The sequence below is a fragment of the Drosophila nasuta genome, chromosome 2R (assembly GCF_023558535.2).
Source record: "Drosophila nasuta strain 15112-1781.00 chromosome 2R, ASM2355853v1, whole genome shotgun sequence".
Taxonomy (NCBI): domain Eukaryota; kingdom Metazoa; phylum Arthropoda; class Insecta; order Diptera; family Drosophilidae; genus Drosophila; species Drosophila nasuta.
This window is the reverse complement of record NC_083456.1, coordinates 4,658,674-4,684,560: the sequence shown is the minus strand read 5'-3', so window position 1 is coordinate 4,684,560 and position 25,887 is coordinate 4,658,674. Positions and strand designations below refer to the sequence as shown.

General features: G+C 38.2%; 3 protein-coding genes across 7 annotated transcripts; 1 reads left to right on the top strand and 2 right to left on the bottom strand.

Moving 5' to 3' along the window:
• Nucleotides 1–788: 788 nt before the first annotated feature.
• Nucleotides 789–6,566, top strand: LOC132784934 (annexin B9). 5 transcript variants are annotated; one of them, XR_009632295.1, is made up of 6 exons: nt 789–909; nt 3,343–3,417; nt 3,821–4,529; nt 4,612–4,793; nt 5,240–5,436; nt 6,402–6,566. XR_009632295.1 is itself a non-coding variant. In XM_060790850.1 (5 exons), exons 2-5 carry the CDS (start codon nt 3,388–3,390, stop codon nt 6,453–6,455), a joined length of 975 nt encoding a protein of 324 aa, XP_060646833.1. In that variant the 5' UTR covers nt 789–909; nt 3,343–3,387; the 3' UTR covers nt 6,456–6,566. The 5 variants fall into 5 exon arrangements, 4 of the variants coding, with proteins under 4 accessions (XP_060646833.1, XP_060646834.1, XP_060646832.1 ...); XM_060790850.1 differs by lacking the exon at nt 5,240–5,436; XM_060790851.1 differs by lacking the exons at nt 5,240–5,436; nt 6,402–6,566 and adding an exon at nt 5,953–6,148.
• On the bottom strand, nt 6,203–9,432 carry LOC132784930 (uridine 5'-monophosphate synthase). The gene is made up of 3 exons (XM_060790840.1): nt 9,141–9,432; nt 8,565–9,084; nt 6,203–7,507 (listed from the first exon to the last, which is right to left on the bottom strand). The coding sequence occupies exons 1-3, from the start codon at nt 9,291–9,293 to the stop codon at nt 6,696–6,698; spliced, it is 1,485 nt and encodes a 494-aa protein (XP_060646823.1). The 5' UTR covers nt 9,294–9,432; the 3' UTR covers nt 6,203–6,695.
• A 1,028-nt stretch (nt 9,433–10,460) lies between these two features.
• Nucleotides 10,461–25,000, bottom strand: LOC132784933 (zinc finger protein 793). Its single transcript, XM_060790848.1, has 5 exons — nt 23,986–25,000; nt 16,515–16,661; nt 14,493–15,238; nt 14,324–14,420; nt 10,461–14,255 (listed from the first exon to the last, which is right to left on the bottom strand). Exons 1-5 carry the CDS (start codon nt 24,173–24,175, stop codon nt 14,113–14,115), a joined length of 1,323 nt encoding a protein of 440 aa, XP_060646831.1. The 5' UTR covers nt 24,176–25,000; the 3' UTR covers nt 10,461–14,112.
• Nucleotides 25,001–25,887: the final 887 nt, after the last annotated feature.

Below are 25,887 nucleotides of genomic sequence, written 5' to 3'. Positions count from 1 at the left end.
CAAATCTGTTTAAACATTAAAATATTGCTGCTGTTAAAAAATATAACGTCCACTTTTACATTTTCTTTAATTTAATCTTCAGTATATTGGATTTCAAAAAGTACATAACAGTAAAATATGTTGCACAATCAGTCTGGCAGCACCCAAAATCAACAAGTGTTGAGTAACTATTCAATTCAAGCAAAACCTTAACGGTTTGTAAACAAAAATGGTACATTTTGTTTTGTTGTTACTTATTTAAATACTTAATATAATATCAAATTAATGTTATCTCGACATGTCTATTACCTATGATAGTTATCTTCATCAGTCAGCTTCTAAAATCGGTGATTCATATCTTTAAAAATGTGCCTTGCATAGGTAAATACGAGTACAACGTACGTCATAAAAACTCTCAACTAGAGATCAAACAAAAAACAGATAAGAGAGCGAGCTTCGCAATTTTCAACTTTACACATACAACATATTTGTATGAGTGAGCAAGCTTTCCACATGAAACTAATTCCAGTGTTACGTCGCCAACTACGACAATAGCTCTCTGAGAGTTACATTGGTTGGTAGGGATGGAGTATGTGGCAGAGTTTGATACATTTACATGAACAATAAAAAATATGATATTTTATAAATAAATAAAAAATAAAATAAATCATTAATATAAAACTCTTAAAAAATATTCATTTACATTGAGAATCAGCTTTACCAATTTCTGCCGTTCCGCTTCTGAATGTTGAAGCCCTGCTAACGCCTCCTCAGAAACAACACCCATTACTCTCTTGCTTTCGCTCCCGAGAGCGCACCGACTACACCGGCATTCTGCAGCGCATATAAAACAAAACGACGAGCGCAACCCGCTTTTAGTATTTAATTCGTTTCGGTCAGAGTCCCAGCATTGTTCAGCGGAACACTTTTGTACGTATTGTGAGAATATCACTTGGTAAATTTTTCGAATACCTCTCTAGTTTGTATTTTGTTTATTTTCGTTGTGCTTTCTCATACCCACTTAATTACATACATACACATACATTTGCAAGTAAATACAAATGCCACACGTACACTTGTGTTCGATGAGGCCACAAACAACCAAATTATGTGAAAAGTAATCAGAAGTGCAAACAAAGTGTATAAAAAACAGAAAAGAATTTTCATATTATAATTTTTGGGCGCGGCAGTGGGAGAGTATTATTAAATTATATGCGTATCAATTGTTTGCTTGATTTCAATAACACAATTCACTTCAAAGTTCTTTTGAATGTACGTTGTCAAAATTGTAGAAATTCAAAAGATGACATCATCAATGTTCAAATGAAGCTGCATAAAAACTTTATGGTGCGCTCTCTCAGCGCTCTTTCTATCTTTTTCTCATTCGCAGCCGCGTGTGACTTTTCCAGTCAAAGTTTCAAAGCTCACAAATTGTCTATATGTATATATTGTAAATACATACATATAGTACACTCACACATATAAACCTGTCAAATAAGATTTTATTTGTTAGTCAGCGGCAATTTGTACTCTGCGCTCCATCTTCTCTAAGTATCTCTATAAGTAATATGCACTTAAGTTGCTATCTCGATTGCTGCTCTTTCAATCAAATGAATTACTGCCAGCAAATCTGAGGTGATTACAGTAGAAACTGTTCCATATTCAACACAACAGCATTCTGCATTAAAATGTAGTTACAAATATAATTGCCAGCCCACATTTCCTGGGTGTGTCATCAGGGTTTCAGAATAATCACACAATTTTTTTAAAATGCACAATACAAAGCACTTCAAGGGTACAGTCAGTCTCGTTTTAAAATATTAAAGTGCTTGGAAAAGTTCAAACAAACAAGTATTTTTATGCTACTTCGTTTCGAATTTATTTTGTGTCACGCGCATTATCTTAAATAAGATACAAGAATAACTAGAAAGACAATAAAACCGCATCTGAATTTCTTAAAAATTCTTTGGAAACATCCGTACTTTCAATACAATTCTATTTATAGTACATCATAAAGATAAGCTCTGCTTAGCATTGTGGCTACCTTAAAACTTTCTAGATCTTCCAGTTTCTTTTTCCACTAAATAAAAGTTTGCACGACACTGAGTATTATTAGTATGCTGCGATTGACGTCACTGATGATACGGTCTTGAAAATCAGCTCAACAGTGATTATTTTCTCAATGATTCACGATCAGTGTCTCACAATTAGAAGTGTAACTGATTCTTCATCTATTTATAGATACTTCATTTGCATTCCGTACACAGAATTGTATTCTATGCACAGTTTTCTGGAATTAGAACAGCATTCCAGTAAATTTACTTGATTTTCTAGATGTTTGTCCACTTCCAAATTGTTCCGTTGCGTGCTGCGCACTATACAAAATAAGCTAATTTATAGCCTAAGAGAACCTACAAAAACAAAACTCTCCATGCCTGTGTATGTGAATCTATTCTACTTTGCCACACATTTCAACCGGTTTCAGCGATAACTTTTGGTAGTGCTACCTCTGCTTCAGAAATTTTGTTATTGCCTTGTTTTTGTTTAGTTATGTATGTGTTTATGCAGCTCTCTGAGGAGGCGTATTTGTATAGGTTTGGAACATAGCCACGTCATTTTTTCTCTTTTTTTTTTGGTTTGTTGACTTTCTACGCTGTGGCAATTAAAGAATTTTTATTCAATATGTATCATTACGATATTAAAATATATTGATTGTGGTTAATATTAACACACAAAGAACAATAACTACAGAAATCATGCTTTAAAATCAACCCACTTGACATTGGGCGGTAATCCATAAGGGAATCAAAGTGCCCCTTTGTGTTTCAATATAGGATAAACTTGAAACTTATGAGCTCATCCAAAGTTCTGTAGCATGTAATAATTACATCATAGTTTATTGGATCCACCTATATATAAAGCATACGCACCAGGGGCAACTCCCACAGCTGTAAGCTTATCAACAGACCAAGCCCAAGACGAAATAGTTAACTTTCACTTTTACGCTGTGCGTTGAACTCAGCTAAAACAGCTGCTAAGTGAAATTAAAAACTCATAGTAAACTAGTCATTTTGTTTCCATGTTTTTGTCTCGCTTTCCCAACAACCCATTTTGTGGTTCATGGCGCCACAAATACTACGAGGCGTATACGTAATGACGCAGCGAGGAAACATGCCATGTTTCCCCATGCTTGATGATGTCATTTGGTCGGCAGGTTGCCACAACTATTATAGACTGTGTGTCTGACCTTCCAACAGTCCGTCAGACTTCAAGCTAAAAAGCCTCTTCGTCTCATCATGTCTGGCTGTAATCAATTTAAGCCATTATTAATTATACTATATATTTTTTGTTTCCTCTTTACAGATTTTTCTCAACTAGCAAACTAGAAAAACAATAAACACAACAAACATGAGCTCCGCCGAGTACTATCCATTCAAGGTAAGAACTGTGAACACTGATAGATGATTAATAATCTAAAGATTACAATTAGATAGTTGAGTGTAATCGGTTAATAATTTGAAATTAGACTTCATCAAATTTTAATCGATGTACTTCAAGTGCAATTATGAAGTATTACTTATATTCGCTTATCACCCAAACTCAAGCGATAAAAAGTCATAGAGATGTGTGTGTAACTATAATATTATATTTATTATTAAACAAAAATTGTATATAAATAAATTAACACACACGTCATTTTGAGGAAGCTGAGTCAATGCAAACTACTTATAAAGTTGTACGTGATGACGATTATTCATGACTTACTCATGAGTTTGCCACGGATTGAGCTATTTATATAGTACTTATGCATACTCATTTGCGGTTACTATTACTATTGCAGTGCAAGCCCACCGTTTACCCCGCTGATCCCTTTGACCCCATCGATGATGCCGCCATTCTGCGCAAAGCCATGAAGGGCTTCGGCACCGACGAGAAGGCCATCATTGAGATCTTGGCCCGTCGCGGCATTGTTCAGCGTCTGGAAATCGCCGAGGCCTTCAAGACTGCCTATGGCAAGGATCTGGTTTCGAACCTTAAGTCCGAGCTGGGTGGCAAGTTCGAGGATGTGATTGTGGCTCTGATGACACCACTGCCCCAATTCTACGCCCAGGAGCTGCGCGACGCTATCGCTGGCTTGGGCACCGACGAGGAGGCCATCATTGAGATTCTCTGCACTCTGTCCAACTATGGCATCAAGACCATCGCCCAGTTCTACGAGCAGGGCTTCAACAAGTCCCTCGAGCATGATCTGAAGGGTGACACTAGCGGTCACTTCAAGCGTCTGTGTGTCTCGTTGGTCCAGGGCAACCGCGATGAGAACCAGGGTGTGGATGAGGCTGCTGCCGTTGCTGATGCCCAGGCTCTGATCGATGCTGGTGAGGGACAGTGGGGCACTGATGAGTCCGTCTTCAACTCGATTCTGATCACTCGCTCGTACCAGCAGCTGCGCCAGATCTTCCTCGAGTACGAGAACTTGACTGGCAATGACATTGAGAAGGCGATCAAGCGTGAATTCAGCGGATCCGTCGAGAAGGGTTTCTTAGCTATTGGTAAGCTAATCATTCTGTTGTAATTTCAAACAAAAATGTACACAAATATTCATTGTTGTCCGCTCTATTCTACTATTCACAGTCAAGTGCTGCAAGTCCAAGATCGATTACTTCTCGGAGCGTCTGCACGATTCCATGGCCGGATTGGGCACCAAGGACAAGACGTTGATTCGCATCATCGTCAGCCGCTCTGAGATTGACTTGGGGGATATCAAGGAAGCATTCCAAAACAAATACGGCAAGAGCTTGGAGTCATGGATCAAGGTATCTATGAACTTTTCTACGAAACTTAGCATGTTTCTAACGTTCCTGGTGTTGGACATTTTTAAATACTTTTATTCCCTTTTAACGTTTTCTAGTATATTATTATGTGTTGCACAAGTAGATTGATTGATGCACTCTTAGCATAATCTATCCCAACCCAATAATCATCCAATTTAAAATTTTTTAAAAAAAAGCTCGTTTTTAACAGCGCAAAAGTATCGATTATCATTTGAGAAAGCTTCTTCTGTTCAGAAAACAATTTGGTAGAGTTCACACAGTTTGAATTTGATACATTTAATCAATATGTCCAAAATCCGCATTAACGCAAACGAATTTACGAATTAACGAATTTGACACAATCGGCTAATCAGATCTGTTTGCTTATATGTATTATTCATTATTAGTGTGCCTAAAACATTAAAACATGCCAAATTCTATATTTTTAGGACGATACATCTGGCGATTACAAGCGTGCCCTATTGGCTATTGTTGAATTCTAAATGAACTCAATTATCCCAACAATACATTTTCACTGTCTCGTGTCTGTTCCATGGCTTAAGCTACTCTTTAAATAATATATACACAAATTGTACAAACGTTCGAATATCGAGTAATTAGTTATCAGTAAATACAAAAATATTTTGTACGTACATACATATGTAGTTATATACACAATATGATCTACAAATACAAGAGTTGAGCACTTTTAAAAGGCAAAACGCTGCGCATTTAATACCGTCAAAGTTACTGTCGCATCACATGTTAATTATACTATAATATATACAACTATGCACTCTCAATTCACACACTTAATCTCAATTTTAACATAACCTCGAGTATCATTTATAATATTGTTAAAACCAAAAACAAATAAAACGCAACAATAAAAAAAAACCATCTCAAATTAAGCGCCATCAATTTGAATTTTGATTGCCGTTGCTAAAGCTGCATTTGCAAAAGCTTGCTTGCCATGTTACTAACAGTGCTCTGTTATCGCTTAACATAACTTTAACATATGGCTTTCGGTTACTTTATAACACTAAGTAACTATAATCAACAACACCATTTACGAAGATGTATACAAAGTAATGCGTTTAATGCTTTCTGCTCTTTTTACGCTTCTCTTCCATTCCCATCCATGCGTATACGCAATTTACAGGAGGATGCCAACTCTGAAATTGGATATTTACTTGAGACTCTCGTTGCGTGGTAGATGAGACCCGAGGTTATCCAGAAATAATGTTGAATGAACAACAAATTGTGCAATTGTAAAATTTCAAATTAAGTTGCATTTTCGAGGATAACAAAAACAAACATACACTCTGAAATTATTTATGTTGTGATTTGCTAAATTTCCAGTAGATACTTACATTTGAAGTGCAGCTTCTATTCCATCATATATTTACACCTTCTTGCTATTTTTGCAATATTATTTATTATAACGTCTTTTATTTTGTATACATTTCCTGTAAATTATTTCACATACATAGTATTTTTGTTTGTGCTTGCTATTATTAACAAATAAAAAGTTTGCCAACGCCAAACGACGTTTGATCAGTTTCAAGTTTGCTCGCATCACAAAACATATTTTTTCCGTTTCAATTTCAGGATGATATATCTGGCGATTATAGCTACGTGTTGCAGTGTTTGGCCTCTTATTAAATCCAGGCATTACATTATCGATTTATAATGCATTAAACATTTCGTAAATTGTTGTATTTTTTGTAGCAATCTTTTTACCTTATTACATAAAACTGTTTTGAAATTTCTTAACTAATTGTGTTTTATATGGATACTGCGTGTTTCTAAAGACCAAACCCAAAATGCTTACAACTATTCATAATTCGGGAAGCGCAATACAATTAGAGGTAACTTGTACATCATCCATAATAAATGACACGCCTATTTGGCAATACGATCAGTGTAGGCCGCCCACAGGCGATCACGATAATTGATCGCCGCCTGTTCCACATTAGTGGCCTGCAAGATGCCGCGTCCGACGACGCCAATGTCAGCTCCACGCTCCTTGACCGCATTCTCAGGCGATTGATATTGCTGGCCCAGCTTATCGACGCTCTCGTCGATCTTGATGCCCGGCGTCAATTGCAGCAGTCCGGGGAAGGAGAAGCAATTGGCCGACTGGCAAACAATGCCGGCCACAAAGTCAACGTTGCTGCCCTCTGTAGCGATTTTGTTGCTATTCTCTTTGTACTTGTCATCGATCAGATTGCCACTTGAAGACATTTCAGCCAATAGAAAGACACCGCGTTCCTTGACAGCATCGTCTCCATCCAGTGCAGCCTTGAGACCCTGCACTATGCTGCGTCCAGGCAGCGTATGAGCAGTCACCAGATCGGCCCAGTTCGATATCTTGTAGACTCCTTTGCTGTACTGCAGCGAGACTGTGTTGCCTATGTCAACGAATTTGCGATCCTCCATGATCAGGAAATTGTGACGCGTAGCCAAGGCTTGAAGGTTACTAACGAAACTCTCACTGAAATCCTCCACAATGTCCACATGTGTCTTCAGCAAGCAGATGTATGGACCGCATTTGTCGGCTATGGCCAAAATCTCATCGGACTTTGTAAGATCAGCAGCCAGACAGAGATTCGTTTGTTTGGTGGCCATCAGATTGAAAAGTCGCTTTGCAATCGAACTCTTCGCCAAGTTGGCGCGACTCTCGTAGCTCAGTTTAGTGCGTGAAAATTCGTTTGCTGTCCAGAAAGATTTATTATTAGATTTAGCTTAAATTGACTAAGTGTAAATGTTTTTTGGCGTTAAATTGAAAAATTCGGATTTTAGACCCATTCTAAATTTATTATAGATACTTCTGATGATTCATTCAATTAGGAAATCTGCCACTATTGAATTATATGAATAGTCTTAGTCTTAGACAATGGAACTTTATTAACATCTATTTTTAAATTCGCATTTGGAGACAATGAAGTAAAGATCGAATTAAAATATTAAATTAATTCAATTATTCGTAAGCTGCAGTAAGTTAGTAATTTAGAAAACTTCCCCAAATAAATTAAAAAATTGAAATTTATTACAAATACTAATCATTCATTTAATGAGAAAATGGGCACTTATGGAACATTCAATGTATTTACTAATAAGAAAGATAGTAAAATTAATCTACAATGAAGTTTGCTTTCAAATCATTCATTCATTTTAAAATTTGCGACGTATTGCACTTAATAATTTCCATCTAGACAATGATATATTTCAAAGTTGACATTTTACTTTTATATGATGTCCGACAGAAAATTAAGTAAAACACTACATTTCTTAAACAAAAAAATCTAAGATAAGCAGTCATCAAACTATATCAATGGTTTCCGATTAGGACATAGCATTTTGAATCTATTCTTATGTTGACATTTAAAGCAATTTAAATTTATTAACAAAACTAATACTAATCAGTCATTCCCATAAAACGAAAGGGCAGACAGATAGTCGACGAATAGTCCAATCAGATTGATCTACGGGCCATATACTTTATAGGACCACAATAAGCGATATGATTATCATGTTGAGCTATGCTAAATTAAGGCAAATTAGTGGATTTATAACCAAAATTGAGCAGACGAACTCGCAATGGGAGCAGTTCGCTTGCCTCTGTCTGGATCTAATCAAGTTCAGGGGGCTTTACTTAAATTAGCACGCGCATATAGAATGTATGTCTGCCTATGTGTGTCATGTTTTCATTATCGTTTCATATCTGAGGGCCAATGATAGAGAGAATGTGGTGTGTTTTGTGGCACTTACCTTCGCTGGGATTGCGCTTATCTCCGCCACCTATAAACGAGCCATCACTGTTTATCTGCACCGCAGCAATATACTTGGCCACCGCATCCACAGTTGCCTTCTCCACTCGCCCCGCCTCATGCAGAGTGTTCAACAGGAACGAGAGCGTAAACAGCGAATGCATGCGAACGCCGTGCTTGGCAATATTGCCTGCGCCTCCTTGTTCTCGGTCCACGACCACAATGGCATCGGTGACCACAATGCCCTCGCTCTGCAGATCGCGCACCGTGTCCAGGACGCTGGAACCGGAAGTGACCACGTCCTCTACAATCAGACAGGTGTCGCCCGCCTGGTAGATGCCCTCGATGAGCTTCTTGGTGCCATAGGCCTTGGCCTCCTTGCGCCGGACTAACATTGGCGTCGACTGCTGCACTGAGACAATCGTGGCCAGCGGCAAAGCGGTGTAGGGAACCCCGCAGACGTGCTTGCCGTTCAGCTGCAGCTCCTTGATGTGCGCCACCAGCAAATCGGATACAGTTTGCTAGCAATAAAGACTCATCAACATTTCTTCTTACAGCAGCTTGTATAGAAACTCACCATGACATCTGGATAGCTGACAATCACCCGTAAATCGAAGTAGACAGGCGAATTGATCCCGACTTTCATCTTAAAATCCCCGAATTTAAAGGCATTGATCTCAAAGAGTTTGAGCGCAAGCTCCTTTATTTGATCAGTGTTCTTGGCAAGCATGGTTTGGTTTGTTGTTAATACAATTTACGTAAATATTTAACCTAGACTTAAATCAACCACCACGTTTATTACACACGTGTAATCCGCGAGTCAAATTGAAAGCACGTCCGCCCGCCGCTAACAATCAACAAATAATAAAATCAGTGTTGGATTGCGGCGGGCATTGGAGCGGGTTGCTCAATTGGCACTGTTGACTTCTAAAACGGCTGTTAATTAACAGCCGAGATATGCACTTTGGCGCTGTTACCACTTTGTGCTTAGTTCTAGTATTTTTTTAAATGTACCCTTTATTTTCCATAAACACATAAGCGCTGCTGCTACCAATAGCCATTTTGCAGCTAAATTTGGCCCGCTTAGAGGTTTTTTTCTACTGAAAAGAAGCTATGAGCCACAAAAAAGCTTCCTTTAGTTATTTATATTTATTGTACAAATTTCGATTGGTTGATAACGGTTCACAAAGCTATCAAAACATTTAAAAAGTATTTAAATATCAGAAAAATGTAACTTCAATAATAGATTCCTAAGGACTTACTTTACTGACTTTCGTACAAATGTACCAAAATGTGAAAACGGTGTTAACAGCCGGAAACTTTTCCTAAAACTTATTGAAACATTCATTGACGATTGTTTCTGCTACAAACCAATAAGGATTTCCCAATTTCGCAGATAAAAAAATAACAAACTAAATGCAAACAAATTGAATAATTAAACGTTCATCTTAGGTGATTATAATTTATTAGAATTTTTATTGACTTAAGGTATATATATATATATATATATAAATAAAATATTATTCAAGTACAAAGTTATATATACTCATTATTATTATTTAATTCAAGTAAATATAATTCAAAGTGTATGTGTGTGTGTGTTGTTTGTTGCTATATTAAGTAAGTACAATTTACTGTTCCTGCTCTTTGCCATACAACAGCAGTTTGCCTTCTTTTATTTTTTATTTTTGTTTTATTTCTCTTGCTCATTGAATTTCGATCACAAACAGTAAATGTAATTATAAACGAGTCAAAATTGTATTTGCATTAAACAAAGTCGAAACAAGGCTAAGATTAGTTATAATTATAAAAAATATTGTAGCTGATTCATTTGTTGCAACTTCTTTTTCTCTTTGTTTTGTTTTTGTTTAGCTCGAAAATACATAAGTATGCCTAACCTTAAACCAATGTCGTCTCCAACCTCGCGGGCTTTTCTTATCTTCCCTTTTTTTTTATTTTTTTATTATTTTTATTGTTGTTTTGTTTTTCGTCCACGTCCATGTCCATAACACTCGCAATTTTGTTTTTAAACGCTACGTTGCCTTAACTTCAGTCCTTTCGCAGAAAACCTAACCTTAAAATGTATTAAGCTTTTCAAATATATTTTCTTTTTATTTATATTCCTTTTCGTTTTTATTTTAGTTGCTGCTGACACTAAACATAAATACAGTACAATACATACATACGGTATTTGCATTTCTGACTTTCATTAATGGTATATAAAAAGTGTTTACATCATATAAACTTTTAATTCATCGTCTTCCTCTTCCGTCTATTCTTCCTTTCTTGCCGCCTTGATGCTTGCGATCCTGACTTCCTGCATTTCGGTATGCTTTAAAATGCTCAACCGTCGTTTCAACTTTTGCTGTACTTCTAACTACAATTCTAATCTTCATCTTTGGCCGCACACTTCCTACGCACATACTTCCATCGATCCGTTAGTTTTAGTTTTTGTTTTGTCTTGTATTTGTAAATATGTAAATTGTAATACATTTCATTTAAATTCACTAAGAGTTGCACGGACTGTGTTTTGTTTTACGTTTTCGTTTATTATTTTAAATCAATTGTTTTGCCTGTTATACCTTCGCTAAACCAATTCGTTAAATATTTGGAAAAATATGTGTGTTTAATTTATTATTTCATGTTTAATATGTTTATGTTTTCTTGCTCTTTTATGCTCTTGTTTGATTTTTATTTATATAAAATGCCAAAAATTTGTGCAAATTTCTAATGAGTTTTTTTTTTTATTTTGTTATTATCATTCGTTATTTTCGTGTTTTGTTTTTCTTTATTCTAAAATATTTAACTTTAAAATGTACCATTTTTCTTTTATTTATAAATTTAGTTTTGTTTTGCTTTTTTTTTTGCTCGTTTTATTTAGTTTCATTTAAAATATTGCATTTTTTACTTTATGTTTTTTTGTTTTGTTTTGTTTGTTTGGAGGCTTCATCCCTGAGTGATTTAATTTCCTTTGTTTGTCATTTATTGCAATTTTTCTTTATAAACTTATTGTTTTATATTCTCTTATGCGATTTATATAAGTATGCTAAACAAAAAAATTGCGAATTTTAAAAGTTTGCGTGGGCTTTGAAGGTTGCTTATTATTTTATAGATTTATCGGGGGCTACAACTTTGGATAGTTACCTGACTACTCGTCTTCTGTGTGGCACTCGGAGGCACATTTTGGGGAGCTACGAAAAAGTTTCCAAAATGTACCATTCTAATTTGTAGTAACTGTACTTTAAGCATTCTCTCCCATCTATGGTAATTAATATGTAATTTTTGGCTAATACTTTTTATGGCTTACTTCATTTAATCTGGGTGCTTCTTCTCTTTACATTTAATGTACACCACATGTATTGTACACTTGTGAATGTATGTATGAGTGTGTATTTGTTTGTACTTTACTGCAAGTATTTCAATAACTTTTGTATTCAAAGCAACGCACAAAGCCAACTATTCCGGTTCGCTCTGAATATAATTTAAGCTGTTTTTCTTCTTTTTTGTTTTATTTTGTTGCACACGAATAACGTACATATTCATAGTAATGCCTTAAGAAAAAGAACTGAGCATATTGTGAATACGAATGTAGCACATTGATATTACATCACAAAGTATGACTAAGGTCAAAACCAAAACGCAATAAAAAACAATCTCTGCATTCGTTTCAAATGACGCGATGGGCACGAAGTTCGACAACTGACTCTATTTAAAAGCTTACAAGTTGAATGCTCAAGGGAACGCAAATGGGAACAAATCTTTCAGGACATTGAAGAAAGAGCTTTACAATGGTGTTGTCAATGTTGATTGATCGATAACTTTGTGCCCAGAGATCATTTCTATGTGATATTGAGAAACAATGAAAAGGATGAGGATAAGGATAAAACACAAAACCATTACAACTATTTGTATTTGGTTTAAATGTAATTATGCATGTATATTAGTTTGAAGCTTTCGTATAACTATATGTAAATATGTATGCTGGTACATATGATAAAACGTATATGGTATTGTTTACACCTTTACTTTACTTTATAGTTAATCTCAAAAAATGCTATGTATTTGAACAGTAAATTACGTTTCACTTGCACGAAGTGTTTGCACTTTATTTCGGTTATTGTTTTATGCCTTTCATTCATTCATATCCTATACTTTTAACGTTTTCTTTTTCCATTTGTTTTTGTTTTTTTCTTTTTTATTTGGTATAAGTCTGTTTCCTTTTGCATTTATATAAAATATATTTCTTTTGTTTATTGAGTTTTATTGCAGTTATTGTTTTTGGTTAGCGTTTTGTTTTCATTTAGAGCTGCTCAGCGGTTTCTTTTTTCTTTGTTTTTGTTTTTTTTTTTTTTCTTTTGTCGATTGGTTATAGTATAGTATCTATATATGTATATATATTGTTGTATTCTGGTTTTTCCATTTTGTTGTATTTTGTATTTGGTAAGCATGGTAAGTTGGCTATAGCTAAAGAGTATTATATGGTATATTGTTGTAATTTGCTTTTATCTGTTAATGGTAGCTTTGATCTAAACGACGATTGGAAGTTGGGCATGCAAAGACGCAAGCTTGGATTGCATTTATCTGTTTAGTGTTTGCTCACTTCGAAGTGTGGTTTTCTTTTCTTTTTTTGTTACTCTTTAAAAGCTTAAAATTAAAGGACACGCAGGCTTGCTTCGAATTCCGCTCTCGCAACTTTTTCTCATATGTGAAATGCGAAAGCGGAACTCGAAACAGGGCTGACTGCCTCAAGTTACTCATTCATAATTGATCGAATAAAGTATAAGACTAGAAATATATACCCTTCTCAATTCGTACATCTTTACTTATCAAATATGCGCATCAAATGGGTTTTCTCAAATAAATTTCCAAACTTATTCTACGTACATATATTTAAGACGATCAATAAACAAAAGCCTGATGAACAATAGAATATGCAAATTATAATGTGTGTAAACAAATTGCACATAAATTCTTTAAAACTTATTTAATTACACTTAAAAGCTTAAAGTTGCCATCTATCCGTTTTTTCTTTTTATTTTCATTTCTTTCGTGTTATTTTTTATGCAGCAAAGATCACAGATCCTCATAACGAAATGAAAGCAAACTGTTTTTTAGTCGAAATGAAATGCGCTTACTTCATGTTTTAAAATTTCTCTTCATCTTTTGCGTTTGCTTCGTTTTTGTTTTACTTTTTTGTACATTTAAATTGCTATACTTTGCTTAACTTTTTGTGCGAAAATGTGAACTGAAAGAACCAAAGCTAAAGAACTGAAAGTGTTGTAAACAAAATTTAACTAATACTTGCATATATTGTAGTTTGTAAGTATATAACTTGTATTTGTTTTGTTTCTTTTTTCTGAGGGTTATTGGATTTGGGGTGACGCTCAGCAGGACCTTCGGTAAACTCCTCAACACATTTCAAAAGCACACTCAGCTTTTTCCATCACTTTGCGAACGCATTGCTATCGACAAAGTGTTGGCAAAAACTGAGTAGCTCTTTTGTGGCATGAAATGTGTTAAAGACTTTACCAAAAGTCCTTGTACGAACCTCAGGAACCATGTAGCGAATTATTCTGCGCATTGTTAGTGGCGGTAGTGCCACCATTCACATTCTGGGCTGATACTTCCGATTTGACGCGTCGAGCGATGTGCGAACGCGTATGTTTACGCAAGTGATCCTTGCGATAGAAACCTGCAAGTGGAGAGATATTTCAAGTAAGTAAATGGAACACTTTGGCAATCTCTTCAATTCGTTTTCACCTTTTCCACACTCGATGCAGACGTGTTTCTTCTCGCCCGAGTGTATAACAATGTGCAAGGTGAGCTGTTCCTTGCGCTTAAACGACTTCATGCATATCTGTAACACATTCAATGAATAAATAGTACTAGTAATAATTACAATCTAAGAGTATTGAAGAAATCTACTCACATTGCAAACATGCGGCCTGTCTGGTATGTGAGACAGCTTGTGCCGGGTCAAATGATCTTTGCGCTTAAGCGCCGCATTGCAGATATCGCAGACGAAGCGACGCTCCACGGCATGCGAGATGACGTGCTGTTCGATCAGACTGCGATCCGGATAGGCCATCTGGCATTCGGGGCAGCAATAGAGCGTGGAGCCATCCAATGCTTTCGTTTCACGAATTTCGCCGGGCTTGGGACGTGGCTTCTTCTCCTTTGGGGGTTTCTTCTTTTTGGTTTTCTTGCCGGTGGTGGTGGTGGTGCCACCACCTGTGGCATTTGTGGTGCCCACTGCTGCAGTGCTGGATACGGCAGCTCCATTGGTCACCGTACCGTTCGCATTGCCATTGACACCATTGGTGGCGCCACCGTTGGCCAATGCGGCGCCATTGGCATCCGTCATGTTGGTCATATGTCCGCCACCATGCTCCATGCCAACGAGGCCACCGTTATGATGGGCCCCACCACCGTTGGCGCCATTGTTGCTGGGCGTTAATGCGACGCCGCCCAGCGCCAGGCTGGCCAAGTTAGTGCCATTCTTAAGCACATCACCCGAGGATTCCTTCTTTATTGTTTCCGAGTACTTGAGGAAGTGCTGTATGGATATTGGCAGTGTTGCGGATAGCAAATGCGATGAATAGTCGACAGTGTTGGCCGTGTTGGCCAACGTCTGCCACGACTGATTGACATTCTGTAAGATTTGCTGATTGAGCACTGCGGATGGTAGCATAAGGAATAATATGTGAGTCAATTAAGTCTTGCTCTCTTCTCTACATTCCCCATCATCATGATGGGTGCTACTGCGGATGATGATGATGATAATGATGATGATGAAGATGAAGGATACACCCAGACACAGATCCCCACCCACGCCTTAGTAGCAGCAGTTCATGCATTATCTAATAGCTTCCTGGATAATTTTCTGGCGTCGACTGGTTGTGAGTAGAAAAAACCTACCCCAACAACAAATTGCTTCGGCTTGGCAACACACACACACACACCTCCATGTGTCTGTGTGGGTGTGTCTGACTGCTTCTGTTCAAGTAAGTATATGTGTGTGTATGTGTGCACAGGCTCAATTCTATTTTCTTGAAAATCCCAGGCTGCAAACATCCATGCCACAACTCCAGCCTTCAGTCACTGTGCCTACTTTTACTGCCGCCAAGGACACATGACATTCCATTTCCCTAACCCTATAGCCCACTCCATATCTTTCTCTCTCTCTCTTCGATTCTGTGTGCCAATCAACCATCTCACTCCTGCTCTCTACTTGCCTCCATCAACTGCCTGTTCCCTGGGGCTAAGCTCAAGTTTTCAGCTGCTCTTTTAAAGTTAATACGCCCACGTGGAAAATGTGAGGAAAAACTTTCGGCTCGACAACAAGTAAACACAAATTCTCAACTTGTTAATAGGAAATACATACGTATATACTCAACATAAATACATACATATATACATAGTAGACTCCTTCATCTACAGCACCCATAAATTTGGCAAAGATAAAACTTTTTGGGAAAGCGCTGGTCGCTCCAAAAAGTATGCTACAAAAATCTCAATCCAGACAGCGCAACATTTTTTCCTTTTTTTTTGTTAACTTTGAGCCGAACCAAACGAGCCGACTGCAACCCCGCCACCCTCTCCTGATGTCGAGCCTGCCCCGGCTAAGGGGCTGAGGGGCTGAGGGGGATGAAGAACTGTAGGGAGCCAGCGATGGGCGACGCACACGAAGAATAATGGGCGTCCTTGAAATTACATGCCACATACAGATAGCAAACCCAACAAAGCAGCCGAAAAAGAAAAACAGAAAAAAAGGTATAGCAAAGAAAATATATATGTTCGTGTGGCGTGTGCTTCATACACCATCACTGTCATCTAGCACACTATCCCCTCGACAATCCCCCGCTCAATGGCGTCTGCCCCCTCTCTATGTCCGTTTCCGTCTCCCCCTTCCTCTATCATTCTCACTCTCTTGCCAGCGTCGCCGACTCACCTTCTTCCCGGTCACGTTCAATTTTTGGATGGATTTTACCCTTATGATCCGCTGCTGCTGCCGCATTCAAAAAGTTTAGATCACTCTGCGGCTGTGAGTACGGTATGGATATATTTTGACCATATTGCATATTATTGGCCGCGGAAACTGCAAAGGGAAGAACAAAAGTAAGACAATTAGTAAAGCAAACATTGTCGAGAATAATTTAAAATATCCCAAATGTATTTAATCATCATTTAATATTTACACATGCTCGAATTGCGCTACAGTCACAGCCTTTTCGAAGTTTTGTTAATTTAGTATAAATAGTAAATATTAGATTGGTGTGTGTATATAATAAATTAGCAGATTTTTCTTTATCTTTGATTTGATTTCACGTTAAAAAGTCTTTAAACTGAGGACGCCACACGCGAGCTTCAAACGAGCACACCGACTAACTACAACTGACTGGGGCCTGTGTCTGGCTGGGCACAGCAGCTACAGCTGGTGGCCAACACACACACACACACACACGAACACATACACGCACAAACAGACTATACATATTTTCAGACACACGGACAACGAACGAGGATCGGGTGCCGGCACAAAGCGGGCGGCTCGTCGCTCGTTGACGTCGTCGTCGGCTCAACGATGACAATGTCCCACTGGCACACGATTTATATATGTATATGTATGTACACACAGACACACACGCACGCACGTTACTGCCTGTCTGTGTGTAAGTGGGTAGCAACATTCTGTGGTAGTAGTTGGCAACACTGGCTGCTGTTGACTGACATGTGTATGTATGTGTTGGTATGCCTTGTTTTCGTTGTTGTTTTCGGTTGCTGGCTCTTACTGTAGGCAGCTGTGAGCTTGTCTGCCTGCCTCCGCCTGCGCCTGCTCGCCTGTCGTCGCCTCTCTGCCGCTGCCAAGGCCAAATTTGGCACCCACACATACACAGAGCAAGAGAGACGCACACGTGCGAGCCACGCATACATAGGAAAAAGGAAATTAAAATTGAAAACGCCGGCCCTACCGACGCGCCTCAAAATGTATGCTACACATTTCTCAATGTGCTATTTGTATGTGTGTGCGTCTCTATACTATCTGTATGTACATATGTATGTGTGTGCGATGCGTATAGGTGTCTGAGTGCGTGTATTTTTCGGCATTGCCTTTTGCGCTATCGTTTTGCCGGGCGCTCGTTTTTATTAATAAATATTTTCTGGCTGTTGCCAATTGGCCCGGTTTTTTCGTCAGAGTATTTTCTTTACATTTGCTTCCTTTTTCCTGTCGATATCATTATGTACACACAATGGCCGAGGGCGAGGGCCGAGAGGCGTGACGGGGCTCGTGATATGGCCAGGCAGGCAGGCAAAAAGGTTACAAATTTAATAATAATAAAATAAACGAAAGAAGAAAAAACCGAGCTGAAATCTTTAAAAGGAATACGTTTGTGTGTGTTTGTCGGTGTGTATGTATGCGTGTGGGTGTAAGTACGTGAGTTTAGATGTATGCCTTTGTGCAAGGCATCTGTTTGTCAGTCCCTTGTATAAATTAACTTGTGACCTTGTGTTATAATTTAACAAATTTCTTATGCTTTAATGCTTTGTTGTGTGTGCTGCCACAGTCGAATAATAAACTCTAGCATACTTTTGGGGGCAGCGCATTAAATGTGCTGATCTCAATTAGGCAGGTCATATGTACATGTACAACATACATATATGCTTCTATACTCGTATGTAATTCCTTACGCTTGTGCACAAAGTAACAAGAAAGGAAACAAGCTAATAGGATTTAATAAAGGCAAGTAAGTAGTCCACATGGGAGATTAAGTTAAGTTAAAAACAATTGATCAGCGAACCATAAAAGGTACCGAAAGTCATATTAAGAATATGGCAAATAAACTGAAAATATTCCGAAAACGTTAATTTATCTAAGAAAATAATAATTGAAGTTTTTTAAAACTCTAGCAAAGGAAATAAGTTTAAAAATTTAATTATAAGTTATAATTTTAAAGAACTATGAACACATTTAATTAATTATAGATCCTTTCCATTAATGTATATCCATATATAAAAAAAAAAATTCACATGTTTCGATCTCCGCAAATTACAAGAGATTTCGCGATAGACTTGTAAGACTGTTTCAATTCCAATCGTTTCCACGTGTTACCATTTTGCTTGTCGTTATAGTTAAGCAAGACCTATTTATAGAATATTCAACTTTATCTTGAAAAACTACTACAAATAAATAAATCCTATCTAACATATAGTATAACCTTATTTAAATATAAGGTTTCAACGTGTAAATTGCTCTCATTGCTTACGCACGAGAAATCGATTAATAACATGGGCCGAAAATCTCAACGCAAACATCGTCTTAGAAAACCGAATAAACGAAAAGAACGAGATAATCAAATATTATTCGAGCAATTAAATTGCCTCAAACCTATGGATTACCAATGGTAGCAGTTTGGCAAATGCATGGCTTATGTACGGTAATTAATCAAGTGAATAAAATGAGTGCACAGACTAACAGCAGCCCCAAAAGTAGACAAAGAAAAAAGTGACAGAAAAACCAACTGGCCATAAAAATGACAAACAACAAGAAAAACAAGTCACAAGTTGACAAAACAAAACCGGCCAAAAACATGCTCAAAAGAGTGAGATGTTGTACGTATACTATATAGGAACAGAAAGAGAGAGCGAGAGGGAAGTACATGGGTACGAGTAAAATGATAGACGCACGGAAATACTGGGCTAAGCCTTGTGGATACGAGAACGGCTAACGACAACATCGAATGTCCTGACAACAACAAACACAACACAGCTGAAAGCATACGCTCCATTTTCATCGTCGTACCCGGCATTGTCGTCGTTGTAACATTTCACTTTTCACTTCACTTTCACATGAGCCAGGAGCAAGACCAGGACGAGAACGACGAATGTTAAGCGATGAACGATGAGTACGAGACGCCACGGCTTTTTGTTGCTCGTGCCAATGCCTAGCAACGAGTTAAAGTCGGTGAAAACTGACTGAAACACGGCCAAGCGAGAGTGAGAGCGCTCCCAACTTCACACCAAAGAGACCAGAGAGGAGTTTTCTGACACACACAGAGAGTGAAAGAGCGTGAGAGAGAGAGTCAGTGAAAGAGAGACCATTAGACTCTCTCCTACCTACAATATGGCGGCCTTTGACAGCGATGTCTGTGCTTCGGGTGGTTTGAGTTTCGATCTAAAGTGGAACAAAATGGAAAGGAATTCGCTAGGTTTGGGGAACGTTTCGGAATACATGGACATGTCTGTGTTCCTACTTTTAAGTGTGTTTATAGTGTGCCGGCACACACAAATCGTTCGTGTGAGGCCAGTGAAAGCGGTGAGAGAGCGCGCGCGCAACAGAAAGAATGATGTATGTGTATGTTTGTTTGTATATATGTATGTACACACATATATAATACCATATGCAAGTATATAGAGAGAGAAAAAATTGAGAGAGAGCGAGAGCGTCAGAGAGTGAGAGTACGCCTAGAGTGGCGTTAAGTTAGGAAACTGGAAAAACTGCAACCCCTATTAGAGTTGGGGGTTGGAGTATGAGTGCTAGTTGGTGTGGGCGTGGGTAGCGCGACGCGGCGCCAGTCACCAGAGTTTGAGTCATCAGCGGCCAGCAACGTCAACAGCAACAACAATTACAGCACGAATAAACCGCTCAGACCACGACAAAGTTGGCAGCACAGCTTTAAGCCTTAAAGCTGCCATACGAAATACGAAAAGAAAAAAGCTTCGTTTTGGCTTTATTATTTTACACTTGCCTGCTTTTTGGTCGGCTTTGTTAAGTCTAAAGGAAGATGAGGAATGAGGGATGAGGTGGGACAAATGTGAGTTGGGGTTCGGATGGGGATTGTGGTTGTAACTGTGGCAGGGGTTGGCGTTAGCGTTGGGAGTTAACTCAATTACATACACACCCATACGGTCATATATCAGCACGATGTGTTGTTGTACTATGTAAGTACATATGGAATGTATGTATATAAAAACACACACTCATACTCGCACTCTCACACTCACAGTGTCACCCACCCCACCACACCTAAGCTCTGTCAGACTTATAAGCACGCGCATTTTTAGTGTTGCATAGAATCAGGCGTTGCCGCCTCGTCTCGCAGTGGGGGTGTAAACCAGCAAAGCCACCCAGGCGGACGGCGCTCCCACTCTCCTGAACTCACACTTAGCCACACTCTGCTATGTACACATAGAAAATATGTACATGAGTGCAAATTATTTATGGGGTTGGGGGTGGGTTGCAGGTTGAGGGTTGGGGTGTGCCAGCGACCAGAAGAGCGAAACCTTCCACCCTCCTTCACCGCAATATTATCACATTCATTTGCTTGACTGGTCATCCACATGGAATATGAAATTTCTTTTTACCAATTCTGATCATGTCATTATGATCGGCATACAGTTTTAAACACATTTCTAAAACTCTTAAGCACCCTTCCACGTCAACACTCACACCGCATGCGGTTTGCTATTCATCCTCAACGGGTGCTACGGACATTTCAGTCTCAATCGTCATCATCATCGTCGTTCAAAATCAATGAGCTTCGAAAACTATTTGTCTTATATTTTTCTTTCCATTTTGTTTTGTTTTGCCATACTTTCCCCATATAAAATTCTTCATGATATCAAATCATTTTGACGTTAAAGGTTAAGAAATTATAGCAGGAAATAAAGTATTATGTAAAAAACAAACATACTTATTATGTCCAGAAACAACATCCATGATATGCCATAAATAATATGATATAATATTTAAAGGTTGAGACAATTCAAATGTTAAGCATATTTAAGATTATTATTAAGTAACTTGAATATTTATAAACGTTATCATTCATACTTCGTATTGAATAAGAAAACAAAAAGCTTAAAAAGAAGTTACCTTTCCAGCAAAGAGCTTCGCATAAAATAAATACCAAAAAATCAAGATTCTATAATCTACTATCATCACTTATTTACTCTTCTATCATTTACTTTCCCAAAATCAGTCACATTCTTTGTAAACGACATAAAGACGTCTCACAAACGAAGACATTTTGCTATGGGAATCTTCAAAAAATATCTTACTAATTGGCTGGCTATACAAGAAGAGTTTTTCGATTGCAGCCGTTCATATATTTTGTAGTTTGGTCGTGGAGCAAATACAACGTAGAGTGCTATCGGCTGGGTTATCTATCTCCAAAAACTGGACTCTGGGACAAGTTACGGTCGTGTTGCAGCTGTCCGCTCTGTACGGTATGTGCGTTCATGTGATAAGCCAGCTAATAAGTGACAAGAAAATGCAGTAGCTGCAACAGCAGAGCAGAGAGCGGACCGGGGGTACTACGGTCTAGTCTAGCTATATACCTGCCTGCATTCGCTGACTGCAGCCACACGCACAGTTTGATAGATAAAAAAAAGAGCACACACACATGCATAGATACATTTTCCTGTTGTTGCCTGGGTGCAGGTAAAAAGAAGAAAAATGAAATAAAATAAAACGCTAAACTGGAAATGTAATGCGTAGAGCTGAAAAGCTGGGATCAATGAACTACACGAACAGTGGCATTTGGTCGTTTGTTTGGTCTCTGCTCTGAAGTTTTAATTTGGGTTTGGGACTGTGACTGATATTGGTATTGGGTTCTTTAATTTTCAATGAATGCCTGCATACGAAGAGTGGAAAGTGGGAAATAATGCATGATGGAAATATAAAAAAAAATTAATATAGTTATGAAATGTAAACCTAGGCTATTGGTTTGAGAATCTAATTATACAAGTGAATGCAACTAATTGCAATTAACAAAGAAGTGCGATGCATTTGCTGAGGACTGAGATAGGTGTCGGTTAAAGGGTTCGGTGCTATTGTATTAGGCCTGTCTATCTACCTTATGTACATGCCCACAATAGGGGATGTTAGAAGGGGGTATGACAGTAGTCACCCCAGCCACAAAGAGTTGCAACTTGGCTGAAGGAAGTCAGTACAATTAAAAAAGCAGCGACGCTTCCTCACAGGGGGTTGGGGTTGAAAACTGCGCACGCACACACACACACACACAATAGCATACTCAGCCACTCAAACTCCCCCATTGTAATTGTGTTTCTATGTGTGCGTTGTGTGTTGAGTAGCTAACGACAAAAACCCACCCCCGGGGCTATACAAAGTAAAATGCAGCAAATTCAAAAGTTATTTGAGTTCATTGCATTTTCAAGCGAAGCTAAGCAACAACAACGAGAAAAACTGGCAGCAGCAGGCTCACCAACACCATCACCAACACACACACACACAACACGTCCCACACACACACACACATACATATGAAACGAGGGTGGGTGGTAATGACTCAAAATATAGTGCAGGAAAAAAAAGCAACGCAAAACAGCAGCAGCAGCAACAAAAATCGTTATATTCGGTTATGATGACAGTCGTTCCCGCTCCCTTTACAAGTATAAGTGTGGCAAACAAACTAGGGTGCACGCTGGTGTTTAGAGGGTTTGCTCTTTTTAACGATTAAGAGGGATGTTAGCAAAACAATTAGAAATGATTTTTTAGTGTTCTCGAAGCAAAAAAGATAGATTATTATTATCTTTTTCTCTCACTCATATTCATATTCTTATATATTAATACTTTATCAATATATAAGGTATATTAGCTTTCTGTTTGCAATTTTTAAATATTTTTTAAATACAAATTTGTTTATTGTATTGTAAAGTATTTTATTTTTTATTTTAGTTTTAGTTATGTCCAAGTAAATAACAAAAAACATTTTCAGTATTTTATTATTTGAGACATTTAAATGTTCAATGTGTGAATAAAACTCGTTTTCCAGCTATGTGGCAACGCTCCAGCAAAGGCAATATTGATGAATGCATCTTTTCTTTATGAGCCAGTTCTGTGAACCAAAATACCACAATAACAAAAATCGAAATACTAAGCGGATGATTAAGCGATCGTGCTATTGCACTCTAACATATTGTGTTTCGTTAACGAAGAGCACAGCGAAATCAAAATGAACATTCTCAGTTCTCTTCGACACTCTTATTCCATGTGTGATATTGTTTGTGCTTGATCTTCTCCATTCTCTTCGAAAGAGCTGATCAAAACAAGAATGTTGTTCTAGTTACACATGTTCAAAAGACCCCAAACGGCGAGTTGTAGTGCATGGGGCATAGGGAAAAGCAAATCGTCGTTGTCGCCGTTTGTGTTGTAGACGCCAGCGCTGGCGTCGCTGCCGACGCAAACGCAAACGACAGCGACAACGACGCGGCAGGCAGCAAGCGAAAATAAATCGATAAAAATAAAATAAATTTTTAGTGATTATGCTGTACACACAACCACACACACACACTGCGCTTATTTTTATGTACGCCTATTTATGTACATAATTTATATATATTTATTTTCGAGTACATATGTACATACATACATACATATGTGTGTTTGTTGCACTTACCGTTGGGCACATTCTGATTGAAATGATTGCCATTGGTCTGATAGCGTTGCACATGATTATCGCTGCCCGCTGCAGCGGCCGCTGCGTTCACTGGTGGCGTTCCAAATGCACCCGGTGTTTGTGCATCAAATTTAGCAGCAAACTGATGAATGCCAGAGAAGGGGCCGCCGAACGCGGAGAAATTCATCATGACAGTTTTTATATTATTTTAACAATGCTTCTTCACCATACACAAGCACACTAATACACGCACACTTCGCGTACACAAACAATACACGCGCACTCGACACACGCAGGAGTGCGCTGGACTGCGATTTACCAATTGGTTGTTGTTTTTTTCTTTTCTTTTATTTTCTTTTCTTTTTTGGAGACGCTATTCTTCGATGACGGTTTTGTGACTTGTGTAACACTTTCGCTTTTTTGTTGCGTTTATTTTGGTTATTTCAATTGTGCACTAACCAACACTACTAGCAGAGTTAACTGTAACTGTGTAACATTAATGATGAGCGCTGAGCCTGCGAAACTGAAACGCATTGGAAGTGGAGGAGAAGAAGCACACAAACAACAGACGATGACGATGACTAAAATGCGGTGCTTCTCAACAGTGGGTGGTGCTAAAACTTGCTTTCTTGTTGTTGTAGCAGTTGTTTTTGCTGCTGCTGTTGTTATTATTGTTGTTATTCTTGTTGGTGGGGGTTGGTTTTTGGTTGGTGTGGCGTGGCGCACACACACACGTACTATGTGTGAGCGCGCGATTGTATGCAGCGCTTTGCTTTTTGGGGGTAGCAAAATGTACAACTTTCAATTTCGCTTAAACTAAACATACACACACGCAAACGGGGACGATACACATACACACAACACGAGCACACTCACACACACTAGGCAACGGAGACCGCGGCGACCACGACGGCGGGCGAACAACAACAACAACAATAATAAAGTAGAATTAAACGAAAGTCACGCTTACAACCGGCTCGTCGAGGCTCCGACATCAAACTAAAAGTAACATTACAACGAAAGAAAGCGGAAACACTGGGGCAGGCAACGGCAATCAGGCGCAGGCAGCGACTGCGACGCCAACGGCGACGCAACGGACAAATGACAGTGACAGCGCAGCGCTCTCTTTTTTGTGTTAGTTCGCTAATATGTGTATGTGTGTGTACATATGTTTATATGCATGTGTTTCTTTTCTATGTGTGTATAGTGTTTGTGTTCACTGCTTTGAGGGTGGAAGTTTTTCTACTTCTATGGAAAATGTGCGTTTATTTGTACATTCTTTACAATGCGTTTTTGGTTAGGCATTTTCAAAATGAATGCACGTTATAATGATCTCGCAAAAAACCAAAATGACATTAGAATACTATGAAATTTGTCATGTATTTTACCAATATTTATTTATCTATATTTAATAAAATACAAAAAATGTTTATAAAATAAACATATAAATATAGTAATTATGCTATATATTGTATATTGATGCAATGTAAAACCCTACATGATTTGCCTTTAAATTATCAACATTAATTGATATTGCAGGACGTTGGCAAGTCGACCAAATTGAACCAGAAAACTTACAAACAGCGGGCCTTGTATTCGTATTTTTATTTGGTTTTCCAACTTTTGGGGTTGTGTGGCCTGGCAGTCGCAGTCACAGTGTGTTCACAGTGTATTCGACCAGTGCATTTATACATGTAGCGTGTGTTTGTATGTATCCATGTTTGTTTATACACATCTGTATGTTTGTAAATCTTGCTGTACATACATACATACGTATGTGCAGGCTTACGTGCGTATGTATGTATGTAGGTATTTTTATACACACATCTGAAGTTACATACATATATACGTATTTATGTGTGGATGTTTATCTGTATGCAAGTACACTGGGATGTCTAGAAG

Coding starts and splice junctions, on each gene's coding strand:
- LOC132784933 (XM_060790848.1), bottom strand. CDS start 24,175: ATGATGAATTTCTCCGCGTTCGGCGGCCCCTTCTCTGGCATTCATCAG. Junction 16,662..23,985: donor CAATCAGAATGTGCCCAACG/GTAAGTGCAACA, acceptor TTCCCTTTGCAG/TTTCCGCGGCCAATAATATG. Junction 14,421..14,492: donor ACAGGCCGCATGTTTGCAAT/GTGAGTAGATTT, acceptor AATGTGTTACAG/ATATGCATGAAGTCGTTTAA.
- LOC132784934 (XM_060790850.1), top strand. CDS start 3,388: ATGAGCTCCGCCGAGTACTATCCATTCAAG. Junction 4,530..4,611: donor GAAGGGTTTCTTAGCTATTG/GTAAGCTAATCA, acceptor TACTATTCACAG/TCAAGTGCTGCAAGTCCAAG. Junction 4,794..6,401: donor GCTTGGAGTCATGGATCAAG/GTATCTATGAAC, acceptor TTTCAATTTCAG/GATGATATATCTGGCGATTA.
- LOC132784930 (XM_060790840.1), bottom strand. CDS start 9,293: ATGCTTGCCAAGAACACTGATCAAATAAAGGAGCTTGCGCTCAAACTC. Junction 9,085..9,140: donor TCAGCTATCCAGATGTCATG/GTGAGTTTCTAT, acceptor CTTTATTGCTAG/CAAACTGTATCCGATTTGCT. Junction 7,508..8,564: donor TAAGCGCAATCCCAGCGAAG/GTAAGTGCCACA, acceptor CTTTCTGGACAG/CAAACGAATTTTCACGCACT.